The 22,553-nt window shown below is 47.3% G+C and overlaps 1 protein-coding gene across 3 annotated transcripts in view; it reads left to right on the top strand.

Annotated features, from left to right (window-relative positions):
- The first annotated feature begins 14,513 nt into the window (after nt 1–14,513).
- The window catches only part of Tjp3 (tight junction protein 3), a 28,111-nt gene continuing 20,071 nt past the window's right edge, over nt 14,514–22,553 (top strand). The window contains exon 1 of one of the 3 annotated variants that reach the window (XM_045134829.1): nt 14,514–14,742. Coding sequence is in view for 2 of the 3 variants with exons in the window: in XM_045134828.1 (XP_044990763.1) it covers nt 20,882–20,899 (18 nt within the window). In the remaining variant the exon portion in view is untranslated. Of the gene's footprint in view, nt 14,743–20,720; nt 20,900–22,553 lie in introns of those variants that run through there. The other 2 variants (XM_045134828.1, XM_045134830.1) reach the window with 2 other exon arrangements.

Genomic DNA, 22,553 nt, shown 5'->3' with positions numbered 1-22,553 from the left:
GGCCGCGCGCACCGGCGGCGCCGGGCCCGAGAAGGCACCCGAGCTCGGCCGCCGCCGCCGCGGAACAACAAGCGCCGCCGACCCACAAGGCTGAGGGAGGGGCGCCGGTGAGCGGGGGCCGATAGGGGGCGGGGCCGAGATGACGCACGCGCGGCGCGGCCAATTGGAAGACGGGGGCGGGGCATCGGCGGCGCTGCACTCCAGAGCCCCGCGCGCCTCCTGGCGTCCGGGCGCGGGAGAATCGCGCGCTGTTCGCCTAATACGATTCTATTAGGGAGGCAAACAGGTAAAGACCTATTATCACCCCAGAAATTACACTTGTGGTCGGCTATTTACAGGTGGTGGCTTAATGTATTCTCCATGTTGTTTCAGTTTTTGTTTTTATTTTTGGAGGTAGTGTCTTGCTGTAACTCAAGCTGATCTGGAATTCACTATGTGGTCTCAGGCTGGCCTCGAACTCACTGCTATCCTCCTACCTCTGCCTTCTGGGTGCTGGGATTAAAGGTGTGCGCCACCACGCCTGGCTGTTTTTTATTTATTTGCTTGTTTATTCGAGAGAGAGGGGAATTAAGAGAGAGAGAGAGAATGGGTGCACTGGGGCCTCTAGCCACTGCAAATAACTCTAGGTGCATGCCACCTTCTGCATCTGGCTTTTCTTGGGTAGTGGGGAATTGAACCCAGGCTGTCAGACTTTGCAAGCAAGTGCCTTTAACCATTGAGCAATCTCTTCAGCCCCTGTAGATTATTATTATTATTATTATTTTTTTTTTTTCGAGGTAGGGTCTCACTCTGATCCAGGCTGACCTGAAATTAACTCTGTCATCTCAGGGTGGCCTTGAACTCATGGCAATCCTCCTACCTCTGCCTCCCAAGTGCTGGGATTAAAGGCATGTGCCACCGTGCCCGGCTTAGATTATTATTTTTGTTTTGTTTTGTTTTTTTCTAAGTAGGGTCTTGTTCTAGCCCAGGCTGACCTGGAATTCACTTTGTATCTCCAGGCTAGCCTCAAACTCACAGTGATCCTCCTGCCTCCGCCTCCAGAGTGCTGGGATTTAAGACATGTGCCACCATGCCCTACTATTTCATTTTTTAATATTTTATTTTGTTTTTATTTATTTATTTGACAGTGAGAAAGAGGGGGAGGAAGAGAGAGAAAATGGGTGCAGCAGGGCTGTAGCCACTGCAAACGAATTCCAGACGCATGCGCCCCCTCGTGTCTCTGGCTTATACGTAGGTCCAGGGGAATCCAGCCTGATTCCTTTGGCTTTGCAGTTAAACCCCATCCCTCCATCCCTCTTTCTTTTTTTTTTCTTCAATTTTTTAAAAAAAATTGCTTTATGTTTATTCATTTATTTGAAAGTGACAGAGAAAGAGGCAGAGAGAGAGAGAGAGAGAATGGTCACACCAGGGCCCCCAGCCACTGCAAACGAACTCCAGACGCATCTGCCCCCTTGTGCATATGGCTAACGTGGGTCCTGGGGAATCAAGCCTCGAACCGGGGTCCTTAGGCTTCACAGGCAAGCTCTTAACCGCTAAGCCATCTCTCCAGCCCTTTTTCTTTAATTTTTATTAACATCTTCCGTGATTATAAAAAATATCCCATGGTAATACCCTCCCCCCAACTTTCCCCTTTGAAAATCCATTCTCCATCATATCCCTTCCCCATCTCAATCCATCTCACTTTTATTTTGATGTCATCATCTTTTCCTCCTCCTATGATGATCTTGTGTAGGTAGTGTCAGGCACTGTGAGGTCATGGATATCCAGGCCATTTTGTGTCTGGGGGGAGCACGTTGTAAGGAGTCCTACTCTTCCTTTGGCTTTTACATTCTTTCCACCACCTCTTCCGCAATAGACCCTGAGCCTTGGAAGGTGTGATAGAGATATTGCAGTGCTGAGTATTCCTGTCACTTCTTTCCAGTACCATGATGCCTTCTGAGTCATCCAAAGGTTACTACCATCTCAAAAGAGAAGATTCTCCACCAAAAGTGACAGTAGCATTAATATAAGGGTATGAACATTAAGTGAAGTGCTAACCAGGCAGTTTGATAAGCATAGTATATACATTCAGCCAGACAGCAGCAGACCTTGCACCCCTAGGGCTCATGAATACCCCTGTTTTAAGTTTTCAATATCAGGGATGTATTCCCTCCCATGGAGCGGGACTCTAGTCCAATTAGAGGGCACCTGGTTTCCACCATGACAGACATGCCACTCTTGAACCCGTTGGCTCATTTGGCCTGGCTGGCCAAATACAAGGCTTGCAGTGTCCACTGTTGAGTATCTGCATTGGTGATTTCTCTCTCTCCCATTGAACTGCATGCAGAATGGCTTCATCCAGCTTTCTGTCAGCTGGTCAACATGTAGGAGATTATCAGCTCAATTCCAGCAAGATTTCTCAGTGGCCTTGCAGCCCAAGTATGTGGAGTCTTCAGCAATAGGGTATTGCCATCTATTCCTGGTGGGAAACCAAGGGCCTTGGCAATGGCCTGTAATGTTTTGGGGGCATCAGGGATCTTCCTGGCCCACAACTCACTGGAAGGTATCCTATCCCTGGCACTGAAAATTTCCTAGCAACAATTTATGGCTCCTGGGTGTTCCATTGTCCAAAAAAGTAGGTTCCCATATGATTTATTTATATCCTCTTAGAGTTTGATTAGCCGTCCCTCCACCTTTTCTTTACTCAATCTCTTCCCCTGACCACACTTGGGCCATTTCACCCCCATTAATCTATTCTTCTACTTACATGTATACAATACCATCCTAGTAAGTACTCCCCTCCCTTCCTTTCTCTTCCCTTTATATCTCCTTTCTAGCTTACTGGGCTTTGCTACTGAGTTTTCTTCCTACTCACACAGAAGTCCAATAATCTGTAGCTAGGATCCACATATGAGGGAGAACATGTGATGCTTGGCTTTCTGGGCCTGGGTAACCTCACTTAGTATAATTCTTTCCAGATCCATCCATTTTTCTGCAAATTTCATAACTTCATTTTTCTTTACCGCTGAGCAGAACTCCATTGTATAAGTGTGCCATATCTTCATTATCTACTCATCAGTTGAGGGACATCTAGGTTGGTTCCATTTCCCAGCTATTATGAATTGAGCGGCAGTAAACATGGTTGAGCAAGTATCTCTAAGGTAATGAGATGAGTCCTTAGGATATATGCCTAGGAGTGCTATAGCTGGGTCATATGGTTGATCTATTTTTAGCTGTCTTAGGAACCTCCGCACTGATTTCCATAATGGCTGGACCAGATTGCATTCCCACTAACACTGTAGAAGGGTTCCTCTTTTGCCACATCCTTGCCAGCATTATGGTCATTTGTTTTCATGATGGTAGCCAATCTGACAGGAGTGAGATGGAATCTTAACATGGTTTTAATCTTCATTTCCCTGATGACTAGGGATGTAGAACATTTTTTAGATGCTTGTGTGCCATTCATATTTCTTCTTTTGAGAATTCTCTATTTAGTTCCATAGCCCATTTTTAATTGTGTGGTTTGATTTCTTATTATTTAATTTTTTGAGTTCTTTGTATATCCTAGATATTAATCCTCTATCAGATGTATAGCTGGCAAGATTTTTTCCCATTCTGTAGGTTGCCTCTTTGCTTTATTCACAGTGTCCTTTGCTGTACAAAATCTTTGTCATTTTATGAGGTCCCAGCAGTTAACCTGTGGTTCTATTGCCTGAGCAATTGGGGTTATATTCAGAAAATCTTTGCCAACCTCAATATGTTGACGGGTCTCCCCTACTTTTTCCTCTAGCAGTTTCAGAGTTTCAGGTCTGATGTTAAGGTCTTTAATCCATTTGGACTTAATTCTTGTACATGGAGAGCGAGAAGAATCTGTTTTCATCCTTCTACAGATACACATATCCAGTTTTTCCAGCACCATTTGCTGAAGAGGCTGTCGTTTCGCCAATGAGTATTTTTGGCATTTTTATCGAAGATCACGTGGCTGTAGCTACCCGGATTTACATCTGGGTCCTCTATTCTGTTCCATTGATCTACATGTCTGCTTTTGTGCCAGTACCATGCTGTTTTTGTTACTATGGCTCTGTAGTTCAGGTTAAAATCAGGTATGGTGATACCACCAGCCTTATTTTTGTTGCTCAGTATTGTTTTAGATATCTGAGATTTTTTGTGATTCCAAATGAATTTTTGGATTGTTTTTTCTATTTCCGTGAAGAATACCTTTGGAATTTTGATGGGGATTACATTAAATGTTAGATTGCTTTTGGTAAGATTGTCATTTTCACAATATTGATTCTTCCGATCCAAGAGCAAGGAATGTCTTTCCATTTCCCAGTGTCTTCTGCAATTTCTCGCTTGAGTGTTCTAAAGTATTCATTGTAGAGATCCGTCACCTCCTTGGTTAGGTTTATTCCAAGGCATTTTATTTACTTTTTTGATGCAATTGTAATGGGAGTGATTCTCTGATTTCATCCTCTCTGTGTTTGTTGTTAGCGTATAGGAAGGCTACTGATTTCTCTGTGCTTATTTTATATCCTGCTACATGGCTATAGATGTTTATGAGCTCCAACAGTTTGCTGGTAGAGTCTTTAGGGTCCTTTATGTATACAATCATGTCATCTGCAAGTAATGATAACTTAATCTCTTCCTTTCCAATTTGTATTCCTTTTATGTGTGTCTCTTGCCTTATTGCTATGGCTAAGACTTTCAGTACTATATTAAATAAAAGTGGGGACAGTGGAGACACACTTGACTTTTCCTGATTTTAATGGAAAAGCTTCCAGTTTTTCCCCATTTAGTAATATGTTGGCTGTTGGCATAAATAGCCTTTATTATATTGAGATATGTTCCTTCTATTCCCAGTCTCTGTAGGACTCTTATCATGAAGGGATGTTGGATTTTGTCAAATGCATTCTCTGCATCTAATGAGATGATCATGTGATTTTTGTTCTTCAGTCTTTTTATGTAAAGTATTACATTTATCATTTTGCATATGTTGAACCATCCCTGCATCTCTGGGATAAAGCCTACTTAGTCAGGGTGAATGATTTTTCTGATATATTCTTGTATTCTGTTTGCCAATATTTTGTTTAAGAATTTTTGCATCTATGTTCATGAGGGAAATTGGTCTGTAATTTTCTTTTTTGTTCTATCTTTGCCTGGTTTTGTTATCAGGGTGATGCTGGATTTGTAGGAGTTTGGTAGAATTCCTTCTTTTTCTATTTTATGGAAAAGCTTAAGAAGCAATGGTGTTAGTTCTTCCTGATGGTGTGGTAAAATTCACCACTGAGTCCATCTGGGCCTGGACTTTTATTTATTTATTTATTGTTTTTCAAGGTAGGGTCTCACTCTAGCCCAGGCTGACCTGGAATTCACTATGGAGTCTCAGAGTGGCCTCAAACTCACAGCAATCCTCCTACTCTTCCTCCCGAGTGCTGGGATTAAAGGCATGCACCATATTTATTTATTTTTGAGGTAGGTTCTCATACTAACCCAGGCAGACCTGGAATTCACTATGTAGTCTCAGGGTAGCCTTGAACTCATAGTGATCCTCCTACCTCTGCCTCCCTAATGCTGGGATTAAAGGCATGCACCATCACACCCGGCTATGGACATTTTTAGTTGGCAGACTTTTGATAACTGCTTGGATCTCCATACATGATGTAGGTCTAGTTAAATGATTAATCTCATCTTGATTTAATTTAGGTAGGTCATATAAATCAAGGAAATCATCCATTTCTTTAACATTTTCATACTTAGTGGAGTATATGTTTTTATAGTATGTCCCTATGATTTTTTTGAATTTCTGTGGTATCTGTTGTGATGTTGCCTTTTTCATCTCTAATTTTATTAATTTGTGTCTCTTCTCTCTTTCTTTTGGTCAGATTTGCTAAGAGTTTATCAATCTTGTTCATCCTTTCAAAGAACCAACTCTTTGTTTCATTCATTCTTTGGATTGCTTTTTTTGGTTTGTATTTCATTAACTTCTACACTAATCTTTATTATTTATTCCCGTCTACTGATTTTTAGTTTGCCTTGTTCTTTTTCCAAGGCTTTAAGATGAAGCATTAGGTTATTTACTTTCTAATTTCTTAATATAGGCACTTAAGGCTATAAATGTTCCTCTTAGGACTGCCTTCATTGTGTCCCAAGGGTTTTGGTGTGTTGTATTCTCATTATCATTTGACTCCATGAATTTTTTGATTTCCTTCTTGATTTCTTCATTGACCCATTCATCATTTAGTAGTGTATTGCTCAGTTTTCATGATTTTGTGTATGCTCTGTAGCTTTTCTTGCTATTGATTTGTAGTTTGATTCCACTGTGGTCAGATAGAATGCAAAGAATTATTTCAGTTTTTCTGTATTTGTTAAGATTTGCTTTGGGGCTGGAGAGATGGCTGAGCAGTTAAGCGCTTGCCTGTGAAGCCTAAGGACCCCGGTTCGAGGCTCGGTTCCCCAGGTCCCACGTTAGCCAGATGCACAAGGGGGCGCACGTGTCTGGAGTTCATTTGCCGAGGCTGGAGGCCCTGGCGCTCCCATTCTCTCTCTCTTTCCCTCTGTCTTTCTCTCTGTGTCTGTCGCTCCCAAATAAATAAATAAATAAATTTAAAAAAGAAAAAGAAAACTTTAAAAAAAAAAGAAAAAAAGAAAAAAAAAAGATTTGCTTTGTGTCCTAATATATGGTCTGTTTTAGAGAATGTTCTATGTGCTGCTGAAAAGAATGTATATTCTGCAGCATTTGGATGAAGTGTCCTGTATATATCTGTTAGGTCCATTTATTCTGTGACCTCATTTAATCCAGATGCCTCTTTGTTTATTTTTTGCTAGGATGACCTGTCAATTGATGAGAGTGGGGTGTTGAAGTCACCCACTACCACTGTGTTTGGTGTTATCTGTGACATTAGTTCTAATACTATTTATTTGATGAAGTTGGAAGGTCCCATGTTAGGTGCATATATGTTTAGGATTGTAATGTCCTGTTGGAGTGTACCTTTAATCAATGTAAAGTGACATTCCTTATCTTTCCTAACTAATGTTGGACTGAAGTCTAACTACAGCAACCCCTGCTCATTTTCTAGGTCCATTTGCTGGAAATACCATTTTCCAACCTTTCACCCTAAGGTAGTATCCATCCTTTGTAGAAAGGTGACTTTCTTGGAGGCAACAAATTGGAGGATCCTGCTTTTTAACACAGTCTGCAAACCTATGTCTTTTGGTTGGGGCATTGAGCCCATTGATATTAAGAGATATTATTGAAAGGTTTGTATTTATTTTTGCCATTTTTTTTTTGTAGTTCTTCCAGTTTTGCCTTTGCTCTCTTGTGTTAACTAGTATTGTTTGTTTTTTCCCCCGTTCCTTATATATGTGCTTTTTTTTCTCTTCAGCATGGAGTATTCTTTCAAGTATTTTCTGTAAAGCTAGTTTTGTTTTCAAATATTCCTTTAGCCTGCTTTTGTTATGGAATGTCCTTATTTCTCCATCTATTTGAATGGATATCTTTTCAGGATAAAGTGACCTTGGTTGACAGTTGTTATCTTTCAGAACTTGGAATACATCACTCCAAGCCCTTCTGGCTTTTAAAGTTTGTGTTGAGTAATCTGCTGTGATCCTTATGGGCTTGCCTTTGTAGGTAACTTGATTTTTCTCTCTAACTGCTTTCAATATTTTTTCTTTGGTTTGTATGTTTGGTAGTTTAGTTATAATATGGTGAGGAGAGATTCTTTCCAGGTTTTGTCTTGTTGGTGTTCTAAAGGATTCCTGTATCTGCATTGGCACCTCTTTCCCAATTTTGGGGAAGTTTTCTTCTATGATTTTGTTGAAAATGCCTACTATGCATTTGGAGTGAAATTCTTCTACTATACCCTGAATTCTTATGTCTGATCTTTCCATAGTGTCCTGAATATCTTGAAATTCCCATTCATACTTTCCTATTAGTTTGTCTTTCTCTTTCTTGGACTGTATTAGATCTGCCACCTGGTCTTCTAGTTTAGATATTCTGTCCTCCCCTTCATCCATTCTACAGAGAGTTTCTACAGAATTTTTATTTCATTGATTGTGTTCTTCTTTGCTAGTAATTCTGACTGGGTTTTCTTTATTATTTCTATTTCCTTATTTATGTTTTGCATTGACCTTTTTATTTCATTAAATTGGTTTCCTGTGTCTTCTTTGATTCCTTTGATTTCCTCTTTTATTCCTCTGATTTCCTCTTTGACTTCTTTGAGCATATTTATAATCATTCTTTGGAAATCTTTCTCAGGCATTTCCTCTAACTCATCCTTAGTGGAAGTCGTTTCTGATGGATTAATACTTTTTGGTGGATTTATATTGTCTTGATTTTTGGTGTTTCTTGTGTTATATTGTATATATTTTTTCATCTTGGATTAATTTAATGCTTGGATTTTCTAGTTCGCTGCAGTATTATTATATGTATCAGTCAATCTGATATTATATATCTTCAGTACAGGAGCTTAAGGTGCTAGGTGTAGTTTTTAAGACTCTCAGAGTATCTACAAAAGTGACCCTAGGTGCTGGGTTTGCCTGCCATGAGAGTATTCAAGTAGGCTGAGTGGAACAAAATACAGATTCTAAAATTTAACAAAACAATGTACACATTCAATGAAAAACAGCACAGAGTATGCAAGAGTAGGTATTATGACAACCAGATCCTCTAACAAAGTCACTGTCCCTTAGGGTGTGTGTTGCCCCACACCCTTAATCCTGTCAACTAGGAGTCTAAGATTCCTGGTCTGTTGAGGGTTCCAAGTCAGCTTGTGACCAGGTGAGGCTCTACTCTAATAACAACAGAAGAGGAAAGAAAGCCACTATAAATCAAGAAGCAAAAAAAATAACAAGCCCAAAATATAGCTTATTTAAGAATGGCAAATCCGACCATCCATCAGACTTAACATATAATTTATCCTGATACGGAAAGTCCAATGAGCACTTCTGGTTCAGGCCTATATACCAGGCTTATTTGGTGGGTACTGACCTGGTGTAATCCCAGTTACCTTTTGGAAGCCGGGCGTGGTGGTGCATGCCTTTAATCCCAGCACTCGGGACACAGAGGTAGGAGGATTGCCGTAAATTCGAGGCCACCCTGAGACTACATAGTGAATTCCAGGTCAGCCTGAGCCAGAGTGAGACCCTGCCTCGAAAAACCAAAAACCAAAAAACAAAAAACAAAAAACCAGTTACCTTTTGGGATGATTTTGGTCTCAGTTATGCTGTGCTCCTGCTTGGGTCCCTCTTTGGTGCACTGTGTGTTCAAGCAGGCTGGCTGGGTTGGATTGCTGCTCTGGTCACCAGTGCTGGGTGCTGTGATCTCCATTACGCTGGTTTCTGGTGCTTGCTGGCTCTTGTGCTGGTGGTGGAGGAGGGGAGGCTGTGGGTGGTGGCTCTAGTTCTCCCGCTGGTCCACGTGATCCTCTAGCTTGTGATCTGCTCCTCTGTTGGTCTCGCTGTGGTCCTCCCTTCATGTTTCTTGAGTTTGTGAGGAGCTCTGGTGTGAGTAGAAAATTCCCTCACCTGGCTTTTCCTGTGGCTCAAGCCGAGCCTGGCAGCTGTGGCCCAGCCGTCTTGGTGCCGCCGCTGCTGGAGCCGCTTCTGCCTGCCTGTGTGGGCTCTGGATGCTCTGGATCTCTCCTACTTCTCTGCTGCTGTTGGTAATTTCTTATATACCTCACTTTTTTTAGTAGACGAGTGTATTTTGCTGGGGTGTTTTTGGCTTTTTCTCCCCTAGGCTGCTTTGACATGGTTCCTACGCCACCATCTAACCAGAAGTCTCAAAATAAAATTTTTGAAAAGAAGAGAAGGGCTGGAGAGGTGGCAAAGTGATGAAGGTACTTGCTAGCAAGGCTTAATGATTGGGGTTCAATTCCCCAGTAGCCATATAAAGCCAGATATATAAGATGGCACATGCATCTGGAGTTGGCTGGAGATCCTGGTGCATGTACCCTCTCTCTAATAAGTGATTTTTTTTTTTGCTTTTTTTTTGAGGCAGGGTCTCATTCTCTAGCCCTGGCTGACTTGGAATTCACTGTATAGCACCAGGGTAGCCTCAATGTCCTGACAATCCACCTAATACTGCCTCTCAAGTGCTGGGATTAAAGGCATGCACCATCATACCTGGAAATGAAACAGTTTTTTGGTTTTTTTTCAAGGTAGGGTCTCACGCTAGCCCAGGCTGACCTGGAATTTACTCCGTAGTCTCAGGGTGGCCTCAAACTCATGGCAATCCTCCAACCTCTGCCTCCCAAGTGCTGGGATTAAAGGCATGTGCCACCACGCCCGACTTTAAAAAATTATTTTAGCCGGGCATGGTGGCGTATGCTTTTAATCCCAGCACTCAGAAGTCAGAGTGTTGCAGTCAGGTTCACATTGCTGGCAGAAATCACCCAACCAAGAGCAGCTTATGGAAGGAAAGGATTTATTTTGGCTTACAGTCTCGAGGGGAAGCTCCATGATGACAGGGGAAAACAATGAACAGAGGGTGGATATCACCTTCTGGCCAACAGCAGGGAGACAATAGGAACAGGAGCATGGCAGACACTAGCAAGGGGGATCTGGTTATAACACCCATAAACCTGCCCCCCAACAATATATCACCTCCAGGAGGCTTTAATTTCCAAATTGCCATCAGCTGGGTACATGGTGTTTAGAAACCTAAGTTTATGGGGGACACCTACTCCAGCCACCACACACAGGTAGGAGGATTGTTGTGAATTTGAGGCCAGCCTGAGACTACATGGTGAATCCCAGGTCAGCCTGCGCTAGATTAAGACCCTACTTCGAAAACACAAAAGAAAAAAAATTTTTTTAAGGACAAAAAAGGGCTGGAGAGATGGCTTAGGGGTTAAGCTGCTTGCCTGTAAAGCCTAAGGACACAGGTTCAATTCTTTAGTACCCACATAAGCCAGCTGCACGTGGTGGCTCATGTGTCTGGAATTCATTTACAGTGGCTAGAGGTCCTGATGTGCTCATTGTCTCTCTCTCTTGTGTGTCCCTTTCTCAAATAAATAAATAATCACCAGGTGTTGTGGTTCATGCCTTTAATCCCAGCACTTGGGAGGTAGAGGTAGGAGGATTGCTATGAGTTCAAGGCTACCCTGGGACTACATAGTTACTTCCAGGTCAGCCTGGGCCAGAGTGAAACCGTACTTTGAAAAACCAAAAAAAAATTACATATATATATAAATATGAAATTACATATATATATGTAATATATATAATAAAATATATATATGTATGTGTGTATGTATGTGTGTGTATATATATACATATATACATATATATACATATACATACATACATACATACATACATATATATATGGTGGTTAAGGCATTTGCCTGCAAAGCCAAAGGACCCAGATGTGATGCAGGTGCCATCTTGTGCATCTGGCTTACATAGGTCCTAGGGAATCGAGCCTCAAACCAGGGTTCTTAGGCTTCACAGGCAAACACTTAACCGCTAAACCATCTCTCCAGCACCCAGGCTCTTTTTGTGTTTGTTTGTATGTTTTTTTTCCAAGGTAGGGTCTCAGCTCAGGCTGACCTGGAATTTACTGTGTAGTCTCAGAGTGGCCTTGAACTCATGGCGATCCTCCTACCTCTGCCGCCCAAGTGCTGGGATTAAAGTCATGTGCCACCATGCCCAGCTCATTTTTAAAAACCATTATTTATTTAGTTGTTTATTTTGCAAGCAGAGAGGAGGAATTGGTGCAGCAAGGCCTCCTTGCCACTGCAAATGAACTCTGGATGCATGTGCCACTTTGTGCCTCTGGCTTTACATGAGTGCTATGGATTTGAACCTGGATTACCAGGCTTTGGAAACAAGTGCCTTTACTTGCTGAACATGTCTCCAGCTCTCTCCTTTCTTAAATATTTATTTACTTATATTTACAAATGAGGGACTAGAGAGATGGCTCAGCAGTTAAGGCACTTGCCTATAAATGACAGAGAGAGAGAGAATGGGTGTGCCAGGGCTTCTTGCCACTGCAGAAAAATTCCAGACACATGTGCCACTTTGTGCATTTGGCTTTACATGGGTACTGGGGACATCAGGCTTTGCAAGCAAGTGCCTTTAACCACTTAGCTATCTTTCCAGTTTCTCCTTTCCTTTTGTTTTTGTTTTTGTTTTTGAGGTTTCAGGATGACCTGGAATTCACTATGCAGTCTCGGGTTTAGTGCTGGGATTAAAGGCATGTACCACCATGCCCAGCTTCCTTTATTTATTTATTTATTTATTTATTTTTGAGGTAGGGTCTCTGGCCAAGGCTGACCTGTAATTTACTATGTAGTCTGAGACTGACCTCGAACTCACAGCAATTCTCCTAACTCTGCCCCCCCCCCCCGAGTGCTGAGATCAAATGTGTGCACTATCACTCCTGGCCCTCCTTTTCTTTTCTTTTCTTTTCTTTTCTTTTCTTTTCTTTTCTTTTCTTTTCTTTCTTTCTTTTCTCTTCTTCCTCCTCCTCCTCCTTCTTCTTTTTAATGTATTTATTTATTTGAGAAAGAAAGAGAGAAAAAGGTAGAGAGTGCCAGGGCTCTCCAGATACATGTGCCTCCTTGTGCATCTGGCTTACATGGATCCTGGGGAATCGAATCTGGGTCCTTTGGCTTTGCAGACAAATGCCTTAACCACTAGGCTATCTTCCCCAGCCCTTTTTATTTTATTTATTATTATTATTATTATTATTTATTTATTTATTTTGGTTTTTCAAAGTATGGTTTCACTGTGGCAGGCAGATCTGGAAGTAACTCTCCAGTTATGCTTGCAGATGTGCCCTTTGACAGCAGAGGCAGAGAGGTGTGTGTGGGGGGCTGAACCAATGCCCTTGGGTGTCCCAGAAATGTGGAAGGAGGGAGTAGAATAAAAAGCCAGTGAAGGGCTAGAGAGATGACTCAGTGGTTAAGGCACTTGCCTGAATACCCTAAGGACCCAGGTTCATTTCCCCAGAACCCAAGTAAACCAGATGTACAAGGCCATGCATGTGCACAAGGTGGTGCATGTGTCTGGAGTTCCATTGCAGTGGCTCATGGGTCTGGTGTGCCAATTCTCTCTCTCTTTCTCTCTCTCTTAAAAAAAAAGCCAGGAGCTAGAGAGATGGCTTAGCAGTAAAGCACTTGCCTGCAAAGCCAAAGGAACTAGGTTCAATTCCCCAGGACCCATATAAGCCAGGTGCACAAGGTGGCACATACATCTGCAGTTCATTTGCAGTGGCACACCCATTCTCTCTCTCTCTCCCTCCCCGCCTCTCTGCCTTTCTCTCTCTTTCTCAGACAAATAAAATAAATTTTAAAAGCTGGGCTGGAGAGATGACTTAGTGGTTAAGGTGCTTGCCTGCAAATCCTAAGGACCCTTGTTTGATTCTCTAGATCCCACATAAGCCAGACTCACAAAGGTGAGGCAAGCACAAGTTCACACATGCCCACTAGATGGTGTTTGAGTATAGTGGCTGAGGCCCTGGTGTGCCAATTTTCTATCTCTCTTTCTCTCTCTAAAAAATAAATAAATAAAATAAAAGCTGGGCATGGTGGCACACACCTTTAATCCCAGCACTTGGGAGGCAGAGGTAGGATTGCCATGAGTTCAAGGCCACCCTGATACTACACAGTGAATTACAGGTCAGCCTGAGCTGGAGTGAGACCGTACCTTGAAACAAACAAACAAACAAACAAACGCCAATTGGGTCTGGAGAAATTGTTTTGTGGTTAAGGTGCTTGCCTGAGAAGCCTAAGGACCCAGATTTGGTTCCCCAATACCCATATAAGCCAGATGCACAAGGTGGCACATGTGTCTGGAGTTTGTTTGCAGTAGCTAAAGGCTGTGGCACACCCATTCTCCATTCTTTCATGCTCATCTGCATCTTTTTTTTTTTTTTCGCTTTTTGAAGTAGGGTTTCACTCTAGTCCAGGCTGACCTGGAATTCACTATGTAGTCTCAGGGTGGCCTCAAACTCATGGTGATCCTCCTATCTCTGCCTCCCTAGCGCAGGGATTAAAGAAGTGCGCCACCATACCAGGCTCATCTGCCTCTTTCTCTCTCCCTCATAAATAAATAAATACTTTTTGAAGCCAATGAATAAGAGGAAACAAATTTAAAAAAAATAAACAGAAACTGGAAAATCACAAGTGGCCTTAAGAGTCATGATTTACAAACAAGGAAGTCAATGTCAAAATAATCTGACTGGGGGCGTGGTCAGCAGTAGAGTGACAGCCTAGTACCCACAGTGAGGGCTGGGGGCTTGGTCAGCAGTAGAGTGTTAGCTTAGAACCCACAGTGAGGGCTGGGGGCTTGGTCAGCAGTAGAGTGTTAGCCTAGAACCCACAGTGAGGGCTGGGGTATAGCTTAAAGTGTAGTTCATTCATTTTTTTTTTTCTTCACGTGTCCTTACCTGTGTTTTGAGCACCTGCTCCGAGGTTCTTGGCTTGGTGCCTGGTCTGGCCCTGGTAGGACCTGGTGTCTATGCCTCTGGGTGCTCAGGGGTTAATGCCTCCTGAGATCACCTTGCAACAGAGCCACACACCCTCCTGGCCAGCCTCTCTCTCTCCCTGTTGGCCTGGCACATTGTTTCACTGGTTCCACCCAGTGAAGGGACAGGGACGTGCCTGCCTGTTGCCACCATGAGGGTGGCCAAGATGAGCAAACAGGTCGCCGGGCTGGAGTGGTGAGCCTTCCTTCTTTCTCCTCCCCACCGCCCATGCCAGGCAGTTACGGAGCCTGGTTCCCACCATCCTGCCGGAGTCCATCCAGCCTGCCTGATAGGTAAGTCCCCAGCTCTGCTCCGTCCACCTTGCAGGTATCGTGGATCCAAGTATCCCAACCTCAGCTTCCTGGGACCCCCAACTTGCCCCTGTCTGCCACCCCAGCCAGCCGGAAGCTGTAAGCATCTGACATAGTTTCCGAGCGATTATGTGGCTGTAATTTCTACCCTGGCAGCCAGCCCAGGACACAGCAGCCAGAGCCCTCAAAGAGACATTGTGAGGCAGGTGGGGGTGGTGGTGATGGCCCAGGGGTGCAGGGTGGTTTTTGATCCCCAGTAGGGGAGCAGAGGGGATCACAGGCAAGCCTAGGACAGAGTGGGGAGGTGACAGATGGGGCCAGATTGTCACCTTGCCTCTTTTTGAGTCTCTTGGAAGTTTCCTAAGGGACCCCCAGGTTTTCAGAAGTTCAGCATGCACCTGCCTCTTTCGTGTCACATGGTGCAGGGACCCCAGAAGTTTGTGGGTCATGTCACTCAACTGAGACTTTCATGGTCATGGTGGGTGGGTGACCAGAGCTAAACAGGGAAAGGAAAGAACTCGGATGACCGGAATCTTTTCTGGGTCATTTGCTCACAAAGAGGGAGAGGACAAAAGATAATTCCCAAAGGTGGCAGTCTCTGTTTGCTCCTCAGATGACTTAGTTTGAGACCCAGAAGGCCCAGGAAGTAGAGAACCCATGTTCTGAGGCCCCAGAATGGACTTAGCCTTCGGACAGAGTTGGAAGGGATGGTGGTGGTGGTGGGGGGTCCCTGGAGGACACAGGCTCATTCTCTCTCAGGTCCCATCCTAGGGATGTGCGATTCAGAGAGAAATGGATGGTTCATGGAGTTGTGACCATCAGAACCTTTTCTTAAGCAGGATGTGGTGGTGCAACACTTGGGAGGCAGAGGTGGGAGGATTGCCTTGAGTCTGAGGCCAGCCTGAGACTACATAGTAAATTTCAGGTCAGCCTGAACTAGAGTGAGACCTTATCTCGAAACACACACACACGCGCGCGCGCACACACACACACACACACACACACGCACACACACACACACCCTTTTCTTGGCCCAGCCTCAGTCTCTGTGCCTTAAGGAATGAGATTAACCCATGTCATCAAGAGCTGGGAACGACAGGTAACACACACCAGGTCTAGCAGGAGGCAAAGCCAGACCGATGGTCAAAGCCAATGGTGTACTTCATGCAGAATGGAGTGAGAACAGGCTGAGAGGCCCTCCCAGGGCTGCACAGGGAAGTAGAAGTGTCAGAGGCAAAATGGAGAAGGGGGGAAGCTGGAAGGCTGCCCCTCCAGACCCCTGCACTGGGCTCAACATCTAAAAAAATCCCTGCCCCTCAGTGAGGCTCAGCACTTCGGACTTCCGTGTGGCCCTGAGTTATGGGGAAAGTTCATAGCAGGGAGTTTGGATTTTGGTCTCTCCTCCTCCACCTGGCCAGGCACCAGGGGAGCCCTGTTTGCCCAGGGTGGAGCCCAACACCTTTGGAATGGACTGAGATCAGTGGGCCACATAGCCATAGGGAGAGGCTGCCTAGGCAATGAACTACACTTATTGAGCCCTTACTGTGTGCAAGGTATGTAGTCAGCAAGCACATGTATTCAGCACTTACTTCTATTGTATTCAGCTTTTATTTAATTTTATTATTATTTAATTATCTGAGAGAGAAAGGGGCAGAGAGAGAGAGACAGTCTGAGAGTTTCAGGGCCTCCTACCACTCCATACCAACTTCAGATGCATGTACCACTTTCTGTATCTGGCTTTACGTGGGCATCAAACTGGACTGGCAGGCTTTGCAAGCAAGTGCCTTTAACCACTGGACCATCTCCCCAGCTCCTTATTCAGTTTTTGTTTTTGTTTTTTTTTTTTTCCAAAGTAAGGTCTCACTCTAGCCTAGGCTGACCTGGAAGTCACTTTGTAGTCTCAGGCTGCCCTCATACTCACAACGATCCTCCTACCTCTGCCTCCCAAGTGCTGGGGTGATAGGCGTGTGTACACACACCTGGTTTATTTTATTTATCATAGAAAGATGGAGGTATTGATTTAAAAGGTGATGTTTAAGCAGAGACTTGAAGAACTTGAATACTTGTCAAACTGCTGTCTGGGTGAAAGAGTGATCCAGATGAAAGAATGTGCCGAGGAAGGCCCAAGGAGAGGCAGGTGATGGAGGAGCTTTGAGGAGGCCTGTGTATATGGAGCAGGGGGAGCAGGGAGCACACGGGGCAGGGCAGGCAGAGCTGTGGAGAGGACCCACTATGGATGGAGCCTGGACAGCGGAGGCACCTGGATGGACAAGGTAGAACCATGCGTTTTGGCTGCTTCCCCCCAAATACTGCTCAGAGTCATTGCAGATGACTTGCAGATGGGGAAACTGAGGCAGAGTGGCTGGTGTAGGATTTGCTCTGGACTCTGCTCTGTCTTCCCTTGGGTCTCCTTCCAGGTTAGCATCTCCTGGGTTGGAGTAGTCCCCTCCTTGGAATCCCTGACAAGCTTTTGGAAGGTTGTATCTTTCACCTGTTTGTTTTTGTTTGGAGCCACTGCCTCCCTGTGACACACGCTGGCATCTCACTCACTGTCCTGCCTCTGTCCTGCAGGTGCTGGGATCACAGGTGTGTCGCTAATGATGACGTGGTGGCACACATTGGTCATCCCAGTCCTGGGGGGAGGGGGCGCTGAGGCAGTAGGAGGCCAGCTTGGTGGTCAGGCCCCAGCACTTTCCTACTGGGTCCCAGGCTCCCACCTTCAGGCTCTGCCCTTCCTCCCTGCACAGCCACCAGAGGGCCTTGTGAGCCCTCCTGCGCTCACAATCCTGCAGCCCACAGTCCTCCAGGCTCCCATCTCCCAGGGTCAGAGTCGGAGTCCTGAGAGTCTTCTGCCCTCTGCAGCCACCCTCCCTCTGCACCCTGCAGGCTCCTTGCTGCTCCTCCATCACCCAGGCTCACCCTACCCTGGGCCTGTGCACAGCCTGAGCCCTCCTCAGCACACCTCCCACACGTCAGAATCCTTCCCTCACCCCCATTGCCCAGGGATCCCTTCCCAGGTCACCTCCTCAACATCCCTGCCCAGGCTAACCCAAGTTTAGTTGGAGGCTGTTGTTTGCTTGTTTGTTTATGAGAGAGAGTGAGAGAGAGAGATAGAGAGAGAGAGAGAAAGAGGGAGGGAGAGAGGGAGAGAATGGGCATACAAGGGCCTCCAGCAGCTGCAAATGAACTCCAGACGCATGCACCACCTTGTGCATCTGGCTTATGTGGGTACTGGGGAATCGAACCCTTTCCTTAGGCTTTGCAGGCAAATACCTTAACTGCTGAACCACCTTTCCTAGCCCTTTTTAAAAATTTTATTTATGTGTGTGTGGGGGGGAGGGAATTACCATGGGACATTTTTTTTTTATAATCATGGGAAATGCTAATAAAAATTTAAAAAAAGGAAAACTGAAAAAAAAAAACAAAAAAAATTATTTATTTATTTATGAGAGAGAAAGAGAGGCAGATAGACAGAGAGATAGACAGACAGAGAATGGCCATGCCAGGGCCTTCACCTGCTGCAAACAAACTCCAGACACATGCGCTATCATATGCATCTGGCTTATGTGGGTACTGGAGAATCAAACCTGGGTTCTGTGGCTTTGCAAGCAAGTGCCATAACCACTAAGCCATCTCTCCAGCCCCCTGTTGTTTTTGAGGTAGGGTTTCACTCTAGCCCAGGCTGACCTGACCTGGAACTCACTCTATGGCCCAGACTGGCCTCAAACTCATGGTGATCCTTTTGCCTCAGCACTAAACATGGTGTTTTTATTTACTATGTATTATTCCGTTTCTGTCATCTTCCAGAGGCCCTCGGGCTTCTGTGGGGACAGTGATCACATGGCCTGGCCTTCTCAGACCTGACCTGTCACCTGGCAGCCACAGCATTGTGTACACAGTAGGAGCCTAATAGATACTCAGGCAGAGGCCTGCAGTGGTTTCCTGGGCTCTGGTCCCAGGGAAGTCCATGATCCTGAGTGACATCCACTCCATCTCCCCAGGAAAGACCTTGGACAGCCCCTGCTCCCATCCCGTGCCTCAATTTCCCCAGATGCAGGTCCCTGCGCACACCAGCCCCCTCCTGGACAGCCATGCCCCCCCACCGTGGGCTGGAGTTGGTGTCACAGTTCTGCGGGTCCCTCGTCATTCAGGTTTTATCTGGGTCTGCGTTGGAGGGGCTGGTGGAGAGAGTGGATGGATGGAAGGATGGATGGACGCTGCAGGGGTGGACACCGGAGGGGCTGGTGAAGAGAGTGAGAAAGTGGATGGATGGAAGGGCAGATGGACGTTGCAGGGGTGGACTGGTGGACACACGCAGAAGGAAGCCCTGTCTGGGGTCTGGCCTCTGGGATCCATGGAGGGCTCCTGAGCACAGGTAACAGGAACAGACTGGAAATGGGAAAGCTGAGGCAGGAGGATTGCGAGGTCCAGCCCAGCAGGAACTGCATACCTGTCTCGGAATAGATTGTGGTAGTCTGAGCTCTGTTACCATCCCCCTATATGGATGGGGACACTGAGGCACACACAGGTCCATTGAGCGGCTGGCTTAGAACCATACCTATACATACAGTATCTTTTATTTATTTATTTATTTGCCTCAGCCTCCCAGGGCTGGGATTAGAGGTAGGGGCACCACATCTGACCTAAACTCATAAAACATTCCCCCCCCCAATTTGTGTGTGTGAACACACATGCACTTGGGTGCTAGGGAATTGAACCCTGGGTTTGCAACAGGCTAAAGTGAGCCATTTTTCTAGACCAGGGTTCAGTGTGTGTCAAACTCTATATTAAACTCTTTATGTATTACTGACTGTGCAGAGAGAGAGAGAGAGACAGTGAGTATGGGTGTGCCAGGGCCTCCTGCCACTGCAAACGAGTGTGCATCTGGTTTAACATGGGTGCTGGAGAATCAAACCTAGGTCGACAGGGTTTGCAGGCACGCACCCTAACCACTGAACCATCCTCCAGCAAGAGTTAAACTCTTAACCACCAACTTTCAAACCCGCCCACAAATCTCTTCCTCTTCCAAGAAGCCTTCCCAGACTCCCCAGGTTCCCTCTGGCCTGCGGGCTCTGGGCGTCCCTCTGGGGCCCAAAGAGGAGCCACCCAGGGTGGGGAGGGCGCCCAGACCCGGATGTGCCCCTTCGACCTTGGGCTGCGGTGGGGCCGCAGCACCCTGCGCCTGGGTGTATTTTTATTTTGTTTCTCCAGTGTGGAATGCGTGGGCGGGGCCACCCACTGACCAGAGGCTTAGCCCCTGGGGTCCTCCCGGGTGCCGGTCAGATCCAGGCTGGCCTGGACCTCTCCGGAGAGGGCTTCCTCTCCCCGGAGCCCCGTCCCCTCTTCTCATCCGGGGTTCAGCGCAGAGCGGGGATTGAACTCAGAACCTGGACGAACCTCAGCCCAGGACCCTGGCGTGGGGACGGCTGGGCCTCTTCACGAGGTCCCTGGTTCCCAGTTTCTCTTTAGTCCAGTTCCACGGGCCTCAGTTTCCCCCTGTGCAGAGACGCTGGAAGAGCCAGAAGTTAGCCTGTCTTGTCTTGGCAGTCTCCGCCAACCTTCCAACCCTCACCTTACAATGCCCCCTCATCCAGGAAGCCTTCTGTGACCACTCCGACTGTCACAACTCGTGCTCCCGGGACCCCGGTGGGGCCTCCCTGCCCCGAACTTCATAATGTGCTCAGATCACCGACCGGCCTTGCGGGGGGGGGGGGGTGGGGGGCGGGACAAAAATAAACCCTGCAGCGCCCCCAGACTCCGTTCCGCGCTGGCCGGTTATCCAGGTCGGGTTTTTGCCGCAGCCCCGCCGGGCCGCCCTGCAGCGGGGACCGCGGGCGCAGGCTCGGCTGCTGGGAAGACCCGGCTGGGATCGTCGGTCTTGGGATCCGGAGCCTGCGATGGAGGCGCGGGGCGGGGCGCGCGGGGCGGGGCGGCCGCGGACCTGGACGAGGAAGACAGGCAGGTGCAGCCCAGAGCGGCCGAGCCGCGCGAGCCCACCCCGCCGGCTCCCTCCCCAAACGCTGATTGACTGTTTCCAGGTCCCCCCCACCCCCCCTTCGTCTGGGGTGGGAGGGCGGTTGACTGTTTCCAAGCGACCCCTTCCCCAACCCCGCCGTGGACCATGGCGGTGAGATTCCAGGCAAGTATCCCCGCGGAGTGTGGAAGGGGGAAGGGACCTGCCAGGAGGAGAGGCGTGGGACTCTACTGCCCTCCAGGTGGGGAAACTGAGGCTGAAGGAGATGCGGTGATTTATCCTGGGGCTGCACAGCGAAGTGGGTCTAGTCCCCTCGCCCCCCACCCCCAGAACTGCCCCTAGGGCGCCCCTCTGCCTCCTTTACCCGGAGTCCTGGGTTCAAATCCCATGGGCCGGTGGGACCACTCGTGCCTCGCCTGTAAAATGGGTGGTGGGCCGTGGTTTGAAAGAGGATTTAGGGAAGGAAGTGGGATTTCTTGGTTGTGGTTGTTGGCATGTTTGAGGCTGTGGGTGAGGCCACGGCCATTTATTGGGCACCTGCTGTATACAAAACCCTTAACTAACAGGCCTGACCCGGCAGAGGTGCGGTCTTGCACACCTGGGTGGCCACTCCTGTCACTCTGAAGTGACTTCATCATCCAAACATGGAGTTCAAACTCCTTCGCACCCACCGCCCACCCACCCACAGCGCCCTGCCTGGGATCCCACCCTAGAAGGGGAAACTGAGGCTGCAGGGTTGAGGCATAGCCCCAGGGCCATGCTGCTCTTAGCTGGAGGGCCATGTGGCTCTAGGTCCTTGGCGGGGAGGAACTGTCGTCTCCAGGTCCCTGAGTCCCAACCGTGCTGGAGAAGTTGTCCCCAGCCTAGTCCCCTCCGGATACCGTTCCTGGAGGTGGGCCTGTGGTGGGGGAGGGGAGGGGCGGGCAGGAACCAAGTGCCCCAGGGTTGGGTGACTGTAATGACCTGGTTGGACCTGGTTGGTCCCCTCAGTCCCCTCAGGGCGTTCCTGTCGGCAGGTGGCTTGGGGCGTGGCTCAGGGGCTCAGCTCTCCCTAGGAGCCAGCAGGAGCCTTCCTCACTCCCCTCCTCCCCCTTCAGGCTGCGGGGACTAGGCTGGCTTCTCAGTCTCAGTCAACCAGCCCAGAGCCTCCCAGACTGGGGATGGGGAGACTCCACTGCAAGGTGTCAAGGCGGGAAGAGACTGGCCCTGGGGCTCTACAGGATGAGTTGGAGTGCCTCCCCCCAGTACAGCTTTGCCCACCGTTGGCTGATTGTACAGCCAGGAGGAGCCTGATCCCCACCTCCTGACTATGGCTGGACATGGCTATCAGCAGGGGCTGATATTGTGCAGCGGCCCTTGGTTAGCTGCATGGTCAGGGAGGTTTCCTGTGGAGTGGCATTTCAGGAGTTTTGTCTTGTTTCCAGGCAGGGCCTCACTGGAACTCACTCTGTAGCCCAGGTTTGAACTCACGGCAATCCTCCTGCCTCAGCCTCTGGAGTACTGTGATTAAAGACCTGAGCCACCCTTCCTGGTCAGTTCAGGCAAATCTTATGTGGCTGAGGACGGCCATGTAGAATCCTTGGAAGCCGTCCCCAGTGCAGGGAGCCCTGCCAGAACTCAGCTTAACACCCAGGCACCGGGAGAGCCCTGGAGGGTTTTAGAGGCCTCTGGTATCCCCTGGAGACCGGCCCGCACAAGCTGGGACAAGTCTGGGCCACCTGCATTCCCACCCCCCAAGGAGCCTAGGTGCCCCCAGGGAACCTTTTTGAGAGCCAAGAAATAAAAATTCCTTGGGCAGGAGGTGAATCCTGCGGAGAGC

The sequence above is a fragment of the Jaculus jaculus genome, chromosome 15, assembly GCF_020740685.1.
Source record: "Jaculus jaculus isolate mJacJac1 chromosome 15, mJacJac1.mat.Y.cur, whole genome shotgun sequence".
Lineage (NCBI taxonomy): Eukaryota > Metazoa > Chordata > Mammalia > Rodentia > Dipodidae > Jaculus > Jaculus jaculus.
The sequence above is the reverse complement of the archived record's forward strand: the minus strand, read 5'-3'. Positions and strand labels throughout refer to the sequence as shown.